Source organism: Falco biarmicus, chromosome 12 (genome assembly GCF_023638135.1).
Source record: "Falco biarmicus isolate bFalBia1 chromosome 12, bFalBia1.pri, whole genome shotgun sequence".
In the NCBI taxonomy this organism is placed as follows: Eukaryota; Metazoa; Chordata; class Aves; order Falconiformes; family Falconidae; genus Falco; species Falco biarmicus.
The window spans coordinates 13,942,088-13,960,693 of record NC_079299.1 but is presented as its reverse complement, the minus strand read 5'-3'; the positions used below and the strand labels follow the sequence as shown (position 1 = coordinate 13,960,693).

The window sequence follows — 18,606 nt, the reverse complement described above, 5'->3', positions numbered from 1 at the left end:
GCAGCTACCGGAGGGTCATCAAGCTGGCCGGGGGCTGGAGCACAGGCCACACACAGACAGCCTGAGGGGACCGAGTCTGGACAGCCTTGAGATGAGAAGACCTGACTGCCACCCGTAACCACCTAGCAGCAGAGCACAGAGAAGACCAAGACAGACCCTTCTTGAGGCTACACAGGAACAGGACAACATACCATTGCTGTCTGGGGCAAAGGACACGAGCTAGGGGATGGGAAATTCTTGTCAGATGTAAGGAAAAGGTTATTTACTGTGAGGGTGACCAAACACTGGCACAGGTGCCCAGAGAAGCCCTGGAGACAGACAAACCACACCTGGACAAAAGGCCCATGCACACGTGAACTTTATGCAGGGGGTGCAATTACAGACCTCCAGAGGTCCCTTCTCACCTGCATGTCCTGTAAACCAGCGACTGCACATGTCACGTGTGCACATGTGTGTCAAGCACAAGGAATCACGATGTGCACACACGCAGCTGACCTGGCACCTGACGTGGCATTTCAACTGGCTTTTAACAAGCCGCATCACCCGTGTCACCAAAGACTGTTGCTGTCCAGCTGTTACATGGTAAAAAGAGAAGTATTTTCAGGGATTAGCACCTGATTAAAATTAACTGACTACGTAACTCCCAAAGGATCTGTGCTATTCAACACACAAAAGATCAGGAAAAGAGGTGATTAGAGTTGAAGTTTCCTGGTAAGAAATTACTGATCATAATCAAAGCTAAAACTGCTTGCAAAGGATAGCAGTAGCATCAAGCAGTAAATGTAAATTCTTAAGAGGTAACTGTAAGGGACTGTAACATACAGATACAACGATAGGTTTCTACATCATCACACAGGAAAGAATTCATGGAGTCAGTGTCAACAATTTTCTAAAAATATCTGGACAATACTAAAGAGTGGTCACTTAAAAACAAATTAAGATCACAATACTAGAAATTATGATAGGAAAACAGAAAACGTGACTAAAATAATGGGAAACCTGTATCTTGAAGCACATGTAATTTGGGGCACCATAACCCTAAAGAAGATACAGTACAATTTGAAGAACTCCAGGGAACAACATTACAAACCACAGTGTGAAAGTGATTCTTCAGGAGGTTTTAAACAGACGAAGTTCTTAACCTAGAAAAGTGACGACTGTTCTGGAGATGAGAGGCCAACAAAATCAGGAATGCTACGGAGAATATGACAGCAAATAACGATTGAAAAAAGTTTTTAAAAGGTTTTAGATTTGAATGAGTTTTTAAATTATATCCTTTTTTAAAAACTAATTTGTAGGTCTCTCATAGCTTAGAGAGACTCTCATTGGCGAGTTATTTGTCTTTTGACATTCCATCATATCTCTTACTAAAATCAGATCACCTAATGAATGTACTGTACTCTATGTATTCCTTAAATTGTGGTAATTCTTGGAAACTTTGAGAAAGAAATTGTGTGCCTTTCAATTATTTTACTGGCTACTAAAATCTGGCACAAATTGTATTCAAAGGAAACAGCAGAGAAAATATTTTCATGCTAGAAGCAACCAAAATATCTTCTGCAGCTACAAAAATCTAGGATGTAAAACACTGATGAACCAATAAATGTTACTCACTTGAGATGAATGGGTAGTTTTATGTCAGTAAAACAGGCTGTAAGCTTACAAAGACAAATCAGCAAAATTTTACGTATTCTACTTAATTTTCAATCCTCTTTATCAAACCAGATTGTCACAGGCAAGTACTGTGTACCAAACTTGTTATTTAATCTGCAAATTTAAAGGTATGTTAAAGGTTTGATCATGAACAGTATACCCATTTCCAGATAACTACATATATGTATGATGCAGATAATACACTACTACCCACAGAAAACATTTTGATAATATCTAAATAGACAAGTGTAATTACCCAAATTTAAATTACTGTAATTAATACATATAGTTATATTGATAAAAATGTATCTGAGCAGGAAAAATAAAATCCCTCTAAGATCTTCCTGTGCTGAAGTAATGAGGCACACAGATGCATGGCTCGCTGCTGTGCATGTACCAACATGTTTGTAAGCTGGAAACAGATCCAACCTGGCCAGCGTCTGGAGAAGCATGCCCACTTTGGTCTCCTCTAATTAAGAGGCCTTCCACAGACAGGATAGTTTTGCTTAACTCTCTAAAAAACATGCAATATATTAAAATAAAAAGAAGGTATTTTGCCTAATTTCGAGCATGGGAAATTCCTCTCACTGAAACAGTTCACCAATTCTAATTATTCCTGAAAAGCCATCAGAAAAGTTTATTGTCAGCAACTACAGTGCGTCTATTATCTTCGGGCAGAACAAAGTTTGAGATTTCCACGATGGGCTGTGCTCCTAGCAGGAGATGCCATGCCTTCTCAACCTCCTGGTGACCATCCCTAGACTGAACTGGGATGTAAATGCATCGTCTCCACTACCTCCTGCCGGCAGCTGAGCAGGGGTCATGCTGTATGGTTCACTAATGAGAAAAATCTAATTCTCTGCACTAACTGAAAGGATAAAGAACATAGAATAGGACCTTGTTTTCTGCCAGTGGATGTAATGAGCCAAGGGAGATGATGTGGGTGGAATTACAATAATGATAATGCTGTCTGAAATCCAGTTTCACCTAAAAGATGGTTGGGCCTGAGGGTTAGCATTCTCAGAGGCTTCCATGCTCCTCCATAACAAAAGAAGTATCTGCAGATGAGTTCAGGTGGAATACAAAAATCAATTTATTTTACAGACAAGCTCTGACTGGCTTGTTCAGACTTTCTCAGAACTGGGAATTAATTTCATTTACAACCTGGCACTTCAACAAATTGCGTAAGACTAAGAAGGCATAAAACCCGATAGGCTGCTCGGGCAGAGTGCCCTACCACCCTTCTGTCCTTAGATTTCATGGTTTCTCAGTGTTGGTGCCTACTGCAACACAGTTGTGAAATGCAGTTGTTTTCAAGCACTGGTTTGGCACACACAGAGTCAAGTGACAAATCATCTAAGCAATCATTAGATTCAAGTTTCAGCACACCAATATGAAAAATATATTCCAGAGCAGTTCTCGGAGGTCCTAACCATCTCACGCCATATCGTATCATGGGTAACCTGCTACTCTGGCCAGGTTATTATCTAAGCACAACTGTAACTTTTGTAAAACCAGCACAGACATTCTTTTAATATTGTCACTACTCAGTGGTATTCAACACATGAAAACATTGCTGTTAATTAATATCTCATTTAAAAACTAAAAAAAAAATAATAAAAAATTAAAATTACTTGCTTCAAGCTATCCTTAAGAGAGTATTCAAGGCATTCTCAGGGACAGCCTATTTAGTTATAACATTAAAATCTACAGAGTGCACTGAACACAGGTCACCAGACGGAAGTACAGGAACAAATTTTATTTACTTACTTACTAGGCTTTACTAGAGCAAGAGTATGACAATGACAATGCACTAAGAGCATTGTATGAATCCACAGAGAGAGACATTGCCAGAAACAGAGTATGTGCGTGTATGTCTGTATATATGTGTTTGTGTGTGTACAGAGAAACACAAGTTTAATTAATTAAATAAGGTATAATCTGGTTTCCGCTATTATAAAACTATTTGAATGTTGCGTTCAAAAACCACTGAGAACTGTGACTTCGTTTTTCAATCTATGGTCTAATCAGGAAGCATCAGTATTCAAAAAGACAAAATACAAGGTCCAAATTTTGCTTTAAGCAAAAATAATAATGGAAGTCAGAGACTACAGAAAAAAAATACCTTTCTGCTCTTGACCTTAATCTGATGTGTCACTTTTTCATTCAAAGGAACAATGAGGAAGCACTCATAGCACTGCCAGTCTGATGCAAGAATGACTGTTTCCTGCTGAAAAGCTGTTTGTCACTCCTTTGTTTTAAAGTTGAACTGTGCATATAACACTTGTTCTAGTATGATGATTAACACTTGAATTAAGCTTTTTTTTTCCTTCTGTTTTTTCTCTTTCTTAAACAAAAGCTTCATCTTCTTTCAGATTGAGTTACTGCAGCGACTAAGAAGAAACAGGGACACGGATAAAAAGATTCAAGGTTCAAGTGCACTTCTAAAATTCGTTTTCCTCCATGACTCAGCAGAAATCAGTGCCAATTACATAAATTAAAAGGTACAATGCTTTCCTCTCAGAAAATAATTCTTATTTTGTATTAAGGAGTAAAAATATAATCCTAGTCCAGCCTTAGATACGCTTCTTCCATAAAGTACAACCCATTTTATTCACACAGCTGACATACGGTTTTCCCTAAATCTGAAAGCTGCTCCTAACTTGCATAGCTTTGAAAGAAGAAAAAAAAAAAAGGCGAACAAGACAATAAGACAAGGACAACGAACAGAAATATGGACCAAGTTCTGGATGACTGCAGAAGCAGATGCAGAGTTTTCATGTGAAAAATGGCTGGTGTTAAAGTACCTAAGGGGAAAACAATTGCTCAAAACCAGATTTTAAGCCTCCACGGAGTGGATTTCTCATAACCAACACTGACATCATTGGCACCCCAGCTAAATATGCTGGGAAAACATTTAGCATTAATCTAGTAAACACGGTTATGAAACCAACATCTAACATTCTACAAAAGTCTCTTCAATTCTAATACAATTGACAGTACGATGAGACAGCATGGCTCATCTCGGAATGCCAAGTGTCTGCTTCAAAAATTGCATCTGTGGAAGACTGGGAAACATAACCAAACAGCGTGAGCAGTAAACCAAGGCCCTCAGTACAGATACAAAACCTGCTGATAGATTCAGTGACTCTGCACCAGAACTTGCACACATATGCAGATAGAGACTTACTGTCGCTATCTACAACAGCTCGTAACCTTCTGTCATACTACTAGTGAATTTATCAGTCCTTTATATTTTGGCTATAAAAACGCCAAGCATAATATAGACTTTTACTCAGAGCTGGAACAAACAAACAAAGAGGTAACTATGATGTAATAATAAACATGGCTATTAGGCCGGATTTAAATTCTTATGCATCCCCAGCTCCTTATTCCTTGACCAACCCCACTGAGAAAAAGTAAAACATGTACAGATCTATACTTTCTGCTCAGCAAAAGAATAAACAAATAATATAAAAGTGAATTTATTTCACGCTGCCTAGTAAGAAGCAAGTTTTTTGTCACAGCATTGATTTCCCCTCCCTGCTCCCCATGGGTTTTTGTATGACTTTTTTTTCCTGTAGGTGAATGAGATAATTGTTATACCCTTTTTAAATCATTTGAAATGTTTCCCCAGCCTGAAATCTGTTCAAGACAGCCAGACTTCATCCAATGTGTTGGTGATACGCTGGACAAATGAAAAAAATGAAAATCAAAAGTGTATAGACAAGAAATGTTTATTGAAAAAGAAAATAAAATTAAAAGACAAAAATGGGTGGAAGCACAGCACACAGAACTAAGAATTAAAAAAACATCTTACATTCTGCCTTAATGGCAGCACAGTTAATAGGGACAAAGGGACGTCTTGCTGCCTGCCGCAGCCGGAGAGTATTTTTGCAGACCTGGCGGGCCAGTTTTGTCCAACACGTTGTGTGAAGAAAGAAAGCTTGACGTGTTTTCACTGCTGACTTTGGACTTCCAGTGTTACGAACTGGAGTTCCCTGTGTGGCCTGCCGGGACATGTGAGTTCTAACATGAGATTCCTACAAAAACAAACAAAAAATCATAACACATACATCTGAATTACAGCATTAAAAAAAATCCACAGTTTGGATAAATTCACAAGGCTAATCAAATAATATGTACAAGCACTATACAAAAAACTGGGGCTTGTGTATGAAGCTGTAAAACAGAGCTGGGCACTCTATTGAGAGTGGATGTATAATGCCATTCAAGATGAGATATCATACAGTCATATTAACATTTTGCTGATAACACACCATTTGACTGACATGACATTTGTCCACCAACAATGCATGAAGTGGATGTTTGTTCATTTATTAGTCCAGTAAAGACATGGCAGCACCTGCCACTGTTCAGTTCTACTTATGACGGGAAAAGGATTAATAAATCGAGTTTTGTAATACCAAAGCTGAACACATAAATAAAAGATCATTCTATTACATGTTCTAATCACAGCAGTCTTGTGAAAGCACCACTTTTCCTTTTAGGGAAGTTTATCTATGCAATCCTACCTCTGTAGGTTGGCTGGAAGACAGTTTATCTTCATCTGTCTGTGTGGGCATTTTCAGGCCACCGTATTTCTTCCAATAAATCCAGCAAGATGCACACAATCTACATTGCATATTGGGAGGACCCCAAGAATACCACTGGTGTGACTGTGAAGCTAAGGAGGAAAAAACAGCACAAGTAAAAGCATTATATGGACGGAGAAAAAAAATTTGAATTTTCAGTTGATTTATTTTTTACAAAAGCACCCCAGATGTCAATCCCAAATAGAAATTTCCAAAATGCTTCCCAATTTAAATTTCAAACAAAAGATTTTGTATTTCCTAGAAAATATGTTCTTCCAGGGGAGTACCAAAAACAAAAGGAAACACCTATAAATCCTCCAATATTTCTAATCTTACCCTGGAAGACAGGCTTATTAAGTTGCCTGTTACCTATTAGAACTATTTAAGATCTGGGTTTTTTTGCTCAAGTCATGCAAAGCCAGTACTTATAAATCAAGATTCATATTAAAAAAAGGACAAGCACATCTCTTATTGACCTTGACGATGTGTATGTACCTTTATCTTGTGCGTGTGGAGACTCAGACAAAATACTAACCTTTTTCTTTTCTTTTTGTAGTCTTTCACAAGAAAACTATTCTTTAAAAAATGGGATTTGAAAAACAACAAAGTATATAACTGGAACATTCTACATAGAAAATATGGTTTTAGTTTAATTAGTGTTTAAGAGACAGGCAACTATAGCAATAATAAGTAAAGAACTCTCATATGGTAGGTCTTTTCTATTACTTCCATTTCTGAATTTTATGATATCTACTCTCATAGCACCTATGTTGAAGGCTGCTACCTCAGGTCCAACAAGGACCACAAGAAACAAAAAATACTAGAAAAAAAAATAACACACTCTCCCCCTGCCACCCTACTACAACAACAGAGGTACGTGGAAAAAAAAACAAAAACAACCCAACCAAACCACTTCAAAAACACTGCAGCCCTACAGAAGAACCAAAAATAAATTTTAATTAGTACTCTGAAGGTAAAGGAATAACATATCAGTGTCATCACATTATACTATTTTATCTTGCTGTACTTTCTCAATTGTTGAAAATAAAAATCATAAAGCGGATTTGAATATTGATGTTTAATCAATATATTGAAGGCAGCCTCTAACTTAGAAGTTGTTTCTGCCACGCAAGTGGTTGAAAACTATCCTCTACAGCATGCAAACAAAAGTACGTACATATTTTTTAAAAAAGCAGTACAGGTTAAGATTAGCCATAACTTCTGCATTATTAATAATAATACATTTACTTACTATAGCAGCTTTCACAAGCCCGCCCTATTAGTGAGGCCTGTGCCTGGTAAGAGGCTCCCATTGCTCCATTGACTGCAGCAGGTTTCCCATTGTTGCTGGATATTTGATTGGGATTTGGTTTATTGCTTTGAATAAAATAAAATAAAGTGACTTTACTAACTGGTTAGTCAATATGGAAACAAACAATCTATTTCTGGAATTCCAATGTGTGCTGACAACATCCATAAAATCTGCTCTAAACTACAAGACGAATTTTTATACTCCTAGTATTTTCAGCATCTAGGAGACTTGTTGTGTAAACAGTTGCTTTGATACTCAAATTTACAGATCTTTGTAAAATGCTCTCCTATGGTCTACAATACTTGACAAGCCAGTAAAAGCCCAAGTCTCAGGGTCAAGCATTAACAAAAGCTTGACACAGCACAGAATTTAAGGGGGTTCCAGTGCCAGATAAGGTGAGGCTGGACTTTGGGTAAAGTGTAGCAACTAAGAATAGCAACACTGCCTATAATACTACAGGGCTGTCCACCCAAGAAGAGGGTCTGCTGACTCCTGTCTCAAGCAGTACACACCTTCTCACCAAATGCAGTAAACGTGAATGTCCTACAAGCCTGGCAAAGCTTGTCCATATATCAGGCTGTTCTGTCTGGGTACTGTCCTAAACTACTTTTTCTCTCCGAGAAGGCTGAAGAACTGGTTTTGGATTTTTTTTTTTGTTATATTATTACATCATCAACATTATTATTATTATTATTATTACTGTGAATATTTTACCTACTAATATTTCAGTGAATTAGGACTTTATGGAGGTCAGTTAATTCAGAGAGAATTATTCTTCACTGGGTAAAGTACAATAATGCCAAAGCTCCCAACTTTGTTCATGTTAATTATCCCTTTGACAAGCTATACTCTCAATACAATGTAAAACTGGACACATTGATTATTTGTTATTTTAGGTAGCACAAAAAATGCTCAAGATTAGTTAAAATGACTAATTAAAGAAACCTTCGCTGTATCAAGTCTCTGCTCCAAATGCCAGCAAGTCTGTCTCCTGCCTTCTCCTTTTTCACTATATCCAGCGAGAGACACTTTCACAATTTCCAGATAACTCTTGAAAGTATCTTGGCTCAAGGTGCAAGAGAAGGAATTGAGAGACAATCCCACATTATGGTCTGTTGCTTCGTTACCTTCCAGAGAAGCCACGAATTGGAAGGGACTCTATGGTACTGAGGACAGAACCTCGCCTTTACGGGAAATACCTTATGATCAAGTTCAACAAGGTATTCGGCTCTAAGAATCAATTCTAAACAGATTTCCAACAAGAAATCTGTCTTGAAACAGAGCGTTAGCAATCCATTTGCCCACAAGTGCCCCAAATTGCAGTTGTCAAATACCTGAGAAGCCCTACCACCTCTTACCATTGACTATGGATTTTTATCTTGACACTGAAGCAAAACACAGACCGGAAGAAATGTAAGATTGCACAAATCCTACATTTCAAAACAGGTTTTGTCATCCAATACAACTAGTCCCTACTGTGAACATACTGACAAATTCCCCAATTGTCACTATGGACCAAGGAGATTAAATTGAAAAAACATTAAGTAAAAACCAAGTATCTTACGGTTTTCCTAAAGCATCCACTTCCCAGAGAGGGAACACTCAGAGTTTTCAGCTTTTTTAAAAAGGTGCCATTTATTAAGAGTTGAGCTTAAAAACTCGCATTTCTTCAGATGAGATTAACAGAATGAATTTAATAGTCTGCTATTTGTATTATTAAATCTGTTTTAAGAGAGGAAAGTCTGTATGAAATATGGAAATGAAGCTCTATTGTATGCAATTTATACAAGTCATCAGAAAGACAACAATGGATTTTCAAAGTATTTCATTTGCTATTCTAGTCTTCTGTTATACAAACACTCATAACAATGGGAAATTCACATACATGTGAACTGAGTATGCCCACAGAAAGCTTAGAAGAAAGTCATCTGTAACCCTTTCTCTTCTCAATCTTGAGGAAATTATGAATGAGACAGATTATATCTTGTTCCTGTAAACTACGTGTTAACAAAAGCAGATACAGCATTGAGTTTAAATGTAAAAAAAACCAACCAAACCCAGATTAAAAACCTCTCAGAAGAAAGCAGATTTCATTAATAAAGCTTGCTGAAGGATAAAATATTTTGGGCTGTGTGCTATCTTTGATTTACAGCCAGAATCTCTCATCTCTAGATGAAGAGCAGACTATCAGCAAGATAAAACTAATGGGAAAGTATCTGTTCTTATTTTATGTAACTACATTAACAACTGCTTCTATTTTGAAATAGACAATTTGCATTTACACAAATATGAAGTGTTGTGCTACAGGGATTCAGAAGCAATTACTCTGGAAAATTTGCTTTTTAAATGAGAAGGCCCTTCTTGTCTGTGAGCAGCCCATGTAGCACTTGACCACCTTCTGTAAAACTTCTCACCATTCCAGAACAGGCACTTTGCAGGTCAAAGGGCTGTGTTAAGTACAAAGGTTTTGCTTACAACATGAGTTTGTGGCATTTTCTGGTTCTATCTCTGTATATTCTGTTTCTATAAAACAAATACTAAGAAAGTAACTATTAAAAAGGAAATCCAGTGTGCATTACTGCATGTAACTGCACGTTACGGTTTCACTTTCACCTTTACATTATTTAAAGAAAAAGACTTTACTGTTATACTCACTAGGTGGGGATGTATACTTGTTTCAATTTACTTTCTGCTTCAGCCGCTTTCAGACGTTTCTAGATGAAAAATCAACACATTAAAATATTTTATTAAAGTACAAGATTTCATAAAACTGCACACAATCCATCTCTATTTCTATTTTGTGATTCCACCAGAGCCTGCAAAACAAATGCCGAAATCTACAAGATGAAAACCATGAAAAACGAGTTCTCTATTTTTATCATTAATTTCAAGTTATAGTATATTGTCCTTCCCAGTAAAACTCACAGGCCTCACAACTAACAACAAAACTAAAAATGACAATTACAATTTACATAAATTACATCTACATAAATATGTCAGCATTGTGGCTAACCCTCATTGTGAAATAACTAGAAAATAATGAATGAAATTGCACACAATGAGTTCCTCATCAGTCATGTAACTCAATACTTCTTGTGTGCTCTGTCAAGCCTGAGGCTAGTATTTTATTAGCAGTATCAGGAAGTGGAACAGTAAAGTCCACTGATTTTACTGACTTTCTAACTGACTGTTAGAAATAACTGAACATTTACTTCCATTAAGTGCCACTAAACCGCAGCCCAGGAACACAGCAGTAGCAGGACAGCTACACTACTACGATGATTATAAACTTACTAAATGATTACTTTCTTCACACTTGCAACGAACTCAAAACATGTTGCACTCAAGGTAGTATTACTAACTTGCAAAATGCCGAGAAGTTTTAGTTATTGCCATGTATTATACAAGTAACTAAGTCGGCATTTTTTCAGCAACAGCACAAGAAATACAGAATTAAAATATCTCCTGGTTATCTGAAACGTTTTGCCTATACAGAAAAGGTAAGGCAAAAAGATTATTTCCCCACTCTTCCTCCACTCAAGACCACTTCTGTTCACCTGGGGAGAGTGGGGAAGAGTTGGGGAGAAAAGGGAGTTGAAACAAGATCAATAATTATTACAGAGAAGAAAAAAATAAGGGCAGGGCATTGATATCCAGCAATAATAAATCCACACTACCTGCCTACTTCTCAAGATCCCCCCCTTTCTTCAACAGGTGTTCAAAATTCAGTCCTTTCTGCGTAACAGCCTCAGGCCACAAGCTTTCCACAACTGTGTCATTTTCCTTTTCATATTATACCCAACAACACAGAATTTGTTTTCAAACTGAAAATGCATGTGAGACTGCAGGTCAGCAGGTAACGTGTTCCACAGAGGTTCATAACAAGCCAGTCCCATTCCACAAGAAGTATGAACAAATCTCACTGCACACCTAGCAAGATCATCGGAGCAGGAGAAAATCTCAACAAAGGGGAAAAAAATTAGGAAAGTAGCCTTGAAGCACTGTCAAAACGTAGAGGCATTTGTAGGAAGTTGTATTAAGCCCTGATGGCAGTGTCAGCAAGAAGTGACTATACACATTAATTAAATTCTAGCATACTTTTAGTACTGGCACGGGGGTTGTAAGGAATGCAATTTTAGCAATTGCTTTCCTCCTGAAATGCTGAAGTGAATGATTTAGTGCCCCCTCCAAAATAATCACTCAATGCCATTTCAGTATAAACTATATTTTTATGCACTAAAACTGTGGTTAACGTTGCTCTCTAAAAGCAACAGAAAATGTCACAGCTTGAATTCACACTGACCTGTCAACTTTCAAGTACTGAGAAAGAAGAAAGGATGCAGAAACAAAACTGTCAATAAATAGCTGCAATTTCCGAGATGAAACCTCTGCCTCTTGAAATTTAGAGGATGAAAACTGGTAAACTGTAAAGGTTGGAAGTCAAAATTGAAACCATTTAGACAAAGCACTAGTTAACAATAAGGGTAATAAATCACTGAAGGAATGTAAAAAGAGAGCTGACGTTTTTCCTGAAGAAAAACTTACATTGATCTTAAACTAACTATTTCAAACAAGTCTTACAGACTGCATTGTAGGGAGGTCAAGCTACACTAACCCAGCTTTTCACCTGGGCTCCACTACTTTTAATCAGCCACCCCTGAAACTGAATGTTACTTGTTTTTAAGAACTTTTGTTATGAATATAAATTGACAAATATCCCAAGAAATGACCATTTCCCTACATCAGTACTGTTTTCCACAGTGGAAGAACATAAATGAGAGGGAAGTGTAATACATTGTTGTAGTATAGTAATTTAGCCATCCTTACAGATGTTCTCCCTTTTTCTGTTGCAAAGACTCAGTAAAAGTGTTTTTCATTGAATCAGATTTTAAGGCGAACGCTACAAATGATGAGAACACATTTCATTGTGCGGAATCAGCCACCTGGCCTTCCTCAAACACTACATAATGTAGTGCTCACGAGAAGTGCCACATCACCAAGAAGGATTGATTACCCAAGGCCTGAGCCAGTTTTGCTAGGCAGGTTCAGCACAGACCAGGAGCTTTAGCGTATCTATTCTCCTTCACCTTGACTTGAAGGGAACACACTCTGAAGGCGAGGTGGCAGCAATCTCTCCACTGCCATTAAGTCACCACCTCTAGCTACCAAGCAAGAACCACCTTCAGTGGCAATTATGACAAGGAAATCTTTCTTATATCTCACACAATGCAGCCAATTCACACAAAGAAATAAAGATAATTAAAGAGCAAATCTGCGTATTAAATTACACCAATCTAGAATTCAGAGACTGTATTTTCTGCGTAAGATTCAAGTTTGTACATTGACTCTTTTGTCTTCCCATTCCCCCAAACTGCCCTATCCCTCAGGCATGGTATCTAGAGAAGAACGACTCAAATTCCCACTTTCTTATTGAACTTATTTTCTCCCTGAAATGCATTCAGTTATCACAGCTTGTTCTGGTGGGGAAAAAAAGCCCTACAAGTATCATTTTTACCAAACTGTATGATTTCCACTCTTCCAGAACAAACTAAACAAGGGCAGGATGAAGTTCCGATCTCGTTAGGAAGGATTAAAGAAGGGTTAACCAGGATAACAATGAGGTATCTGGCCTACCCTGGTTTTGTCGTTGACGACCGTATGCATGACCCTGAAAGAACACATCTAAAGCATTCAATCCTGTCGTGTACTGCCGTGTTCTGGGTTTGGATGTTTTAAGTTTACTTACTTACAAGTAAAACACAGGCATTCAAGTTGTAAGTAACCATAAGGCCTATGTGTTTTTCTTGTATATGAGGCTAAAAAGCTAATCCTGCAACACCCAAACTCAACACACCACCGTACACCTTCATCACTGTAGCAAAGAATCATAACAAAGCCCTAGACAACTTTAGAAAGGGAGTCTTAGTCTTTTGCCAACCTCTCCAGAGCAAGTTATTTTAAAAAAATGTCACAGGCAACAAAATCAGTCTCTGAGCAACCTAAAAGTGTTGACAAAAGTCAATTTCTGTTTCAATTTCAAAAACTTCAATTCCGTTTCAAAACTCCATGGCTTTCAGTATCAATAAGATCTTTTTATCTGATTCTTCAAGATCATCCATTGCCCAATCATTAAGAGCTGACAAACAGCACAGCAAATCTCTGTTGGCAATACCTGTCTAGGAACAAGATTACAGTGCAAGGAAAGTGTTAAAAGTGAAATCAATGGCGACGACTCCAAAAAAAACATGCCTTTATACACTGCATATTATTTTCTATTTGTATTATCCATAGAACCCATAGAACTAAAGGGTTCTAGTGATAGTCCAAGATGCTACTTCATGGTAAAAGACGCTTCCCTTACTTTCCATACCCTAACAAGATGATGTAGAAAAGCTTTCAACATCATACATAACATACATACACTAACAATATGATGTAGAAAAACTTTCAAATAAACCACAACAACCTGAAGCCATCATCCTTCTGACACATGCTAACAAAATCTGGAACGGTTCCAAAGATCCCGCTAACAATACAGCTGAAATCAGTACAGCATAAAACTTATTTTCAACCTGCTGTACGTAACATCACCACTAATTATGCAGCAAGTAAAGGAGCTACAAACTTAAATGTTAAATCATAAATTAAAATGGATTATTTTAAAATATTTTATATATCCCAAGAAGCAAATATATAAAGAGTACAATATATAAGAAACACCAACACTGAAATTTTGCCTAAATCCGCTTAAAATATCCCACATTGGTACCCAATTATCATCTTGCCATGTTTCTGCTCCAGAGCAACCCAAACAATTGGATATTCAAACAGAAGGATTAACATGCCCACTGTATGCAGAATGTTGCCAATTTTGTTTTTAAATCCTGGTAATGCCAAAGTCATGTTTTATCATGGAGTATCAATGAAAAGTTCGTAACATTAGCAGCCTCTTTTAACATAACGTAATTCTTCCTTTTCTTTCAGTCCCATGCACCGCTTCACAGCCTAAAGCATCTGCCCTGCAGCCCATTCCCTTCTTATCCCACACTGCAGTAGGAACCAGGAATAAGTGTGCTAAACCCCGGCACAGAATGCAAGAGCTTAAACAGTTCTTCACAGCCAGGTGATGTACAGTAGGCATCAGATGATCTGACAATGCACCCTGTGAACAGCACAAAAACATCTGTCTACAGGCCAAGATATTACCACAGGCCTCCCACCATATTTAAAGAACACCAACAGCTTTTTATGCTTTAACACTTCAGGCACTTTAAGAACATCATGGACTGATTCATGCTGAAATATCATTAAATTACCTGCTGCACATATCTGTCAGTAGTTTTCCACATGTAATAATACTCAACGATGCTAGTCAATGACTTCCAAGGGAGCTGAAAAACATTTGTTACACATTAAAGCGGTGCCAAGAAATTGCAATGTCCACATCTTATTAAACATGTTAAAATCAAGTACAGCTGATACACAAATACTAAAATGTGAATACTAAAATCCATCTGCAAATTATTATTAATAATACACAACCTCTCCTTATAGTTAACAAGGATGCAGAATTACAACAATATTACACATCCAAGCCCAAATGTAATTTATTCTGCCATATGATTAAACCGAATCCAGATTTCCATCAGGAAACACAAAAGGTAATATCTCTATTGTAAAGCATATCAGATGGAGAAAAACATCAGGACTGAAATAAATTAACTTGCCAAGACTTTGTTCAAAATGTCACAAAAATTTTACTCTTAAAAAATACAATGGTTACTGTACTTAGTTCACATTTTTTTCAAGTCCTGTAGCAACTCAGCCGCTCATACAACGCCACTAGTTTTGCATAAACCTCCACACACTCTTGACCATTAAACAAGAAACAAAAGGATGCTAGGGACAAGTGCTACCCTGAGCAACAAGAGTGACACTGACAATGAATATTTCACCAAAATCTCTGTACAAACTCAGGGGAAGTGATGACGATGATAATTATTTTGGGTGCACGTGTTCATTAGTAAAATAAAAATGTATTGGCTTAAGTTTAGGGGAGAAAATTAAGCATACAGCAGACATTTTTAATTACTACCAAGTAATTTATTTAACTCCATATATTCTTTCTATAATTTCTTTCAGAATTCATGCATTTTTTATTGATAACCTGGAAACATGCTACTATTTTGTGCGTGGTATTCTCTAGAGGTATGCATTAACGCAAGTAATTCTCTGCTTTCCAGAAATGAGGATGATTTTTAGGAAGTCCCGGAAAATACAGATGTGAAACTTATCTTTCCAACCTTACTCACTCCACTTTGGGGCTTTCTGCATGTCTTAAGCCAAACAAAGAAGTTCCTGAACCTTTAATTACACTCCCAGAACAACAGAGGAACGCCTTACCAAGCTGCCTCTCCCTGCATGCAGGAGCTCACAGCCAGTTTTTCGTGCTGCTTGCTTACAGACCCAGGGGAACTGAGCCTGGCTCCCACCTCTGCCTTTCAGGAGCTGGGATTCAGGTCCAGACTCAGCTGTGAATTCTTCCTCAGGCAGTGCAGCACAGTGTGTAAATCCCTGTCCATTTGCATTTAATTAAAAAGTAGCAGTGTAACAAATGCGTAAGCTGACGTTCTGATAACCAGCAACGCAATAACACAATTCACTTTACCAAAATCCTTTCACTTCCTTAGGTAAATTATGCCTTAAGAGAAATCTGCCCAGGAAAAGGCCAGTGATGGGAACATGTGTTTGGTGTGAGGTGACAGATGAGCTGCTTCTCAGTCTCTAGGTTCATATTCGTCCTGGCATCCAGATGAAACAGTCACCCCAACTACCTGCTGTTGTCAAGAACTACATTTTAGCATCTCTGTATTTATTTTCCCCTCCCAAACACTTATTAACACATTCACGCTACAGATCATGTTTGCCATTTCTCTAGAAAATAATCTCTTTTAACTATGATTGTGACACCAGTATGTTCACTCACTCAGTAGGCATCTACAATTAAAGTCAGACAATTAAGGGGCTTGGACTGGATAACCATAAGCCTTTTACACTTTGATTCATAACCCAGATAACCAGTTTGACAGACAGAGTATGAATACCTTGTATGCACTTAAATGACAAAACACTGTAGAGGCATGTGAATTTTCCAGAGGTTGCTCTGAACTGCCAGAGAAGCTGTGCACAGCCACAGGATAATGTACTGTCATTACCAAATTCTATTAAATGCTAATTGAGAGAAGTAAAAATGACCATCTGAGTGACATTTTTGTAGGAGAAAATCAGCAAAGAGATGTCAGCAGTACAAAAACAGGGACAAGGGCATTTTTGGTTTCTTTAGTTTCTTCAGGGTAAAAATGGACCACTCAGATCAGAGCAGCAAGAAAAACTTAGGATTATAAAGTATTTTGAAATGAACACGTTAAATTACAGGCATGTTTGCACAATTTCCTGCAGTTGGAAAAATGCTGCTTCTGTTTTCCATAAACTGTTCAAGTCTCATTCCCAAGGCCTTTCATGCCATATTTGAGATATAACAGTTATAAATTTGTGAAAACTGTGGATAATGGAAAGCTAAGAATTAACAAGCGTAACAGCCCTCTCTTACCATAAGGAAAATAGTTAATAGCTGGAAAACATAAATAGTCAGTTGTCTTCTATTCTACTATCCTGGGATGTGAAGCAATTCAAGTACATCAAGTAAATTCAATTAACTTAAAAAGTTTAGCTTAATTAGGATTCATACAGGTTCTTAAAAGACAGCAGCATCTCAACAAATGAGCTCCTATAAGCTGATGAAAATGATTATTCAAAGGTTACACTGGTAATTTGGTAACAAATGAGCTTCTCCCCTCTATTAAAAAAAAAGGGGAACTCCTTTATACCATTTAATTTGTAACAATTTTCTTGCTTGCTAATATTAAATGTTTATAGCTTAATGCTGGAGCTGTATACGGAAAGTCAAATAATGCCAGTTCTTGTTAATCGCTGGAAAAGTAAATGAGCCTGCCCTTTACAAACTATCACGTAAGGGCTTCAATCGCAGCTGCCGTGTCTTGCAAATCCAGGCTGACTCAAAAAGCCAACTCCTCTGGCATCTAACGACTCAAGCAGGTACTACCACATAACCCTTCTGCTTCAGGACACTGCTACCAACACTTTCTGCCATGCAACATGACAGTGTTGCCTGTGCTGTGTGACTGCTTAGGTTCCGTCTCAGGCACCAAGGGATTTAATTTTATAATCAGATCCGATGTGGAAACTTGAACGAGTTTGCATCTGCGCTACCAGTTCATTAGCTTCTATGTCAGTGCTTATACAACGCATACGAGAGTCCTTACTTTTCTATGACTCGCCACTGAATAGAGGGATGATAACAGATAAATGCATTCTCATGGAAAATCACTGCTTAAGTGCTACACATTTATACCTACCTTACCTTGCAAGAAACTTTTCACACATCAACAATGCAAATCTTGAGGGACTATTTTAGATGATTACTTAAAACCAAATGTTTGTTTCAAATCCCTGTACTTTTAAGAATGCTACACAGCAAGTGAGAACACATAAGTTTTACTCTAGAGAAATTAAGATATCCCAAGATTATACAATGATTAATATAATTGAAAGATTGCAAATTACATTGAGTTAGATCAAGATTCTGTGCACTAAGTTACCAACGTCATATAAATTTATATGTGAAATAGATGTTCTTCTAATGATGCTTTAAAAATTACATGCTGCTTTTCCAAAGGTAAAAAAAGTGACTTAGGATAGAGAACATCCCTGCTTTAACTAAATGGGATTATTAATAATAAATAATTTTAAGATAATAATTAATTAGGACCCCACATCCATTTCTGCAGCACTGACTCATCATCAACGTGCCCTGAGTAGGCTACGAAACCATACCCCTAGATCTGTGTGTGTCTCTCTCACTTTGGGAGGAGGGTAAATGAAAATACCTGTGATTTGGGAAGGAAGATTCTGTGAAAGAGGGAAGGTATCAGGACTCTACCTGATAAATCTGAACATTTTAAACAG

The 18,606-nt window shown here is 37.4% G+C and overlaps 1 protein-coding gene across 3 annotated transcripts in view; it reads right to left on the bottom strand.

The window, feature by feature from the left end:
• Positions 1-18,606, bottom strand: part of MTA3 (metastasis associated 1 family member 3) — a 135,920-nt gene that overhangs the window by 49,126 nt on the left and 68,188 nt on the right. For all 3 annotated transcript variants that reach the window (XM_056357434.1, XM_056357436.1, XM_056357435.1), the window contains exons 10-14: positions 14,877-14,951; positions 10,216-10,274; positions 7,501-7,625; positions 6,189-6,340; positions 5,474-5,696 (exon numbers count right to left, since the gene is read on the bottom strand). In XM_056357434.1, coding sequence (XP_056213409.1) covers positions 5,474-5,696; positions 6,189-6,340; positions 7,501-7,625; positions 10,216-10,274; positions 14,877-14,951 — 634 coding nt within the window. The remainder of the gene's footprint in view (positions 1-5,473; positions 5,697-6,188; positions 6,341-7,500; positions 7,626-10,215; positions 10,275-14,876; positions 14,952-18,606) is intronic.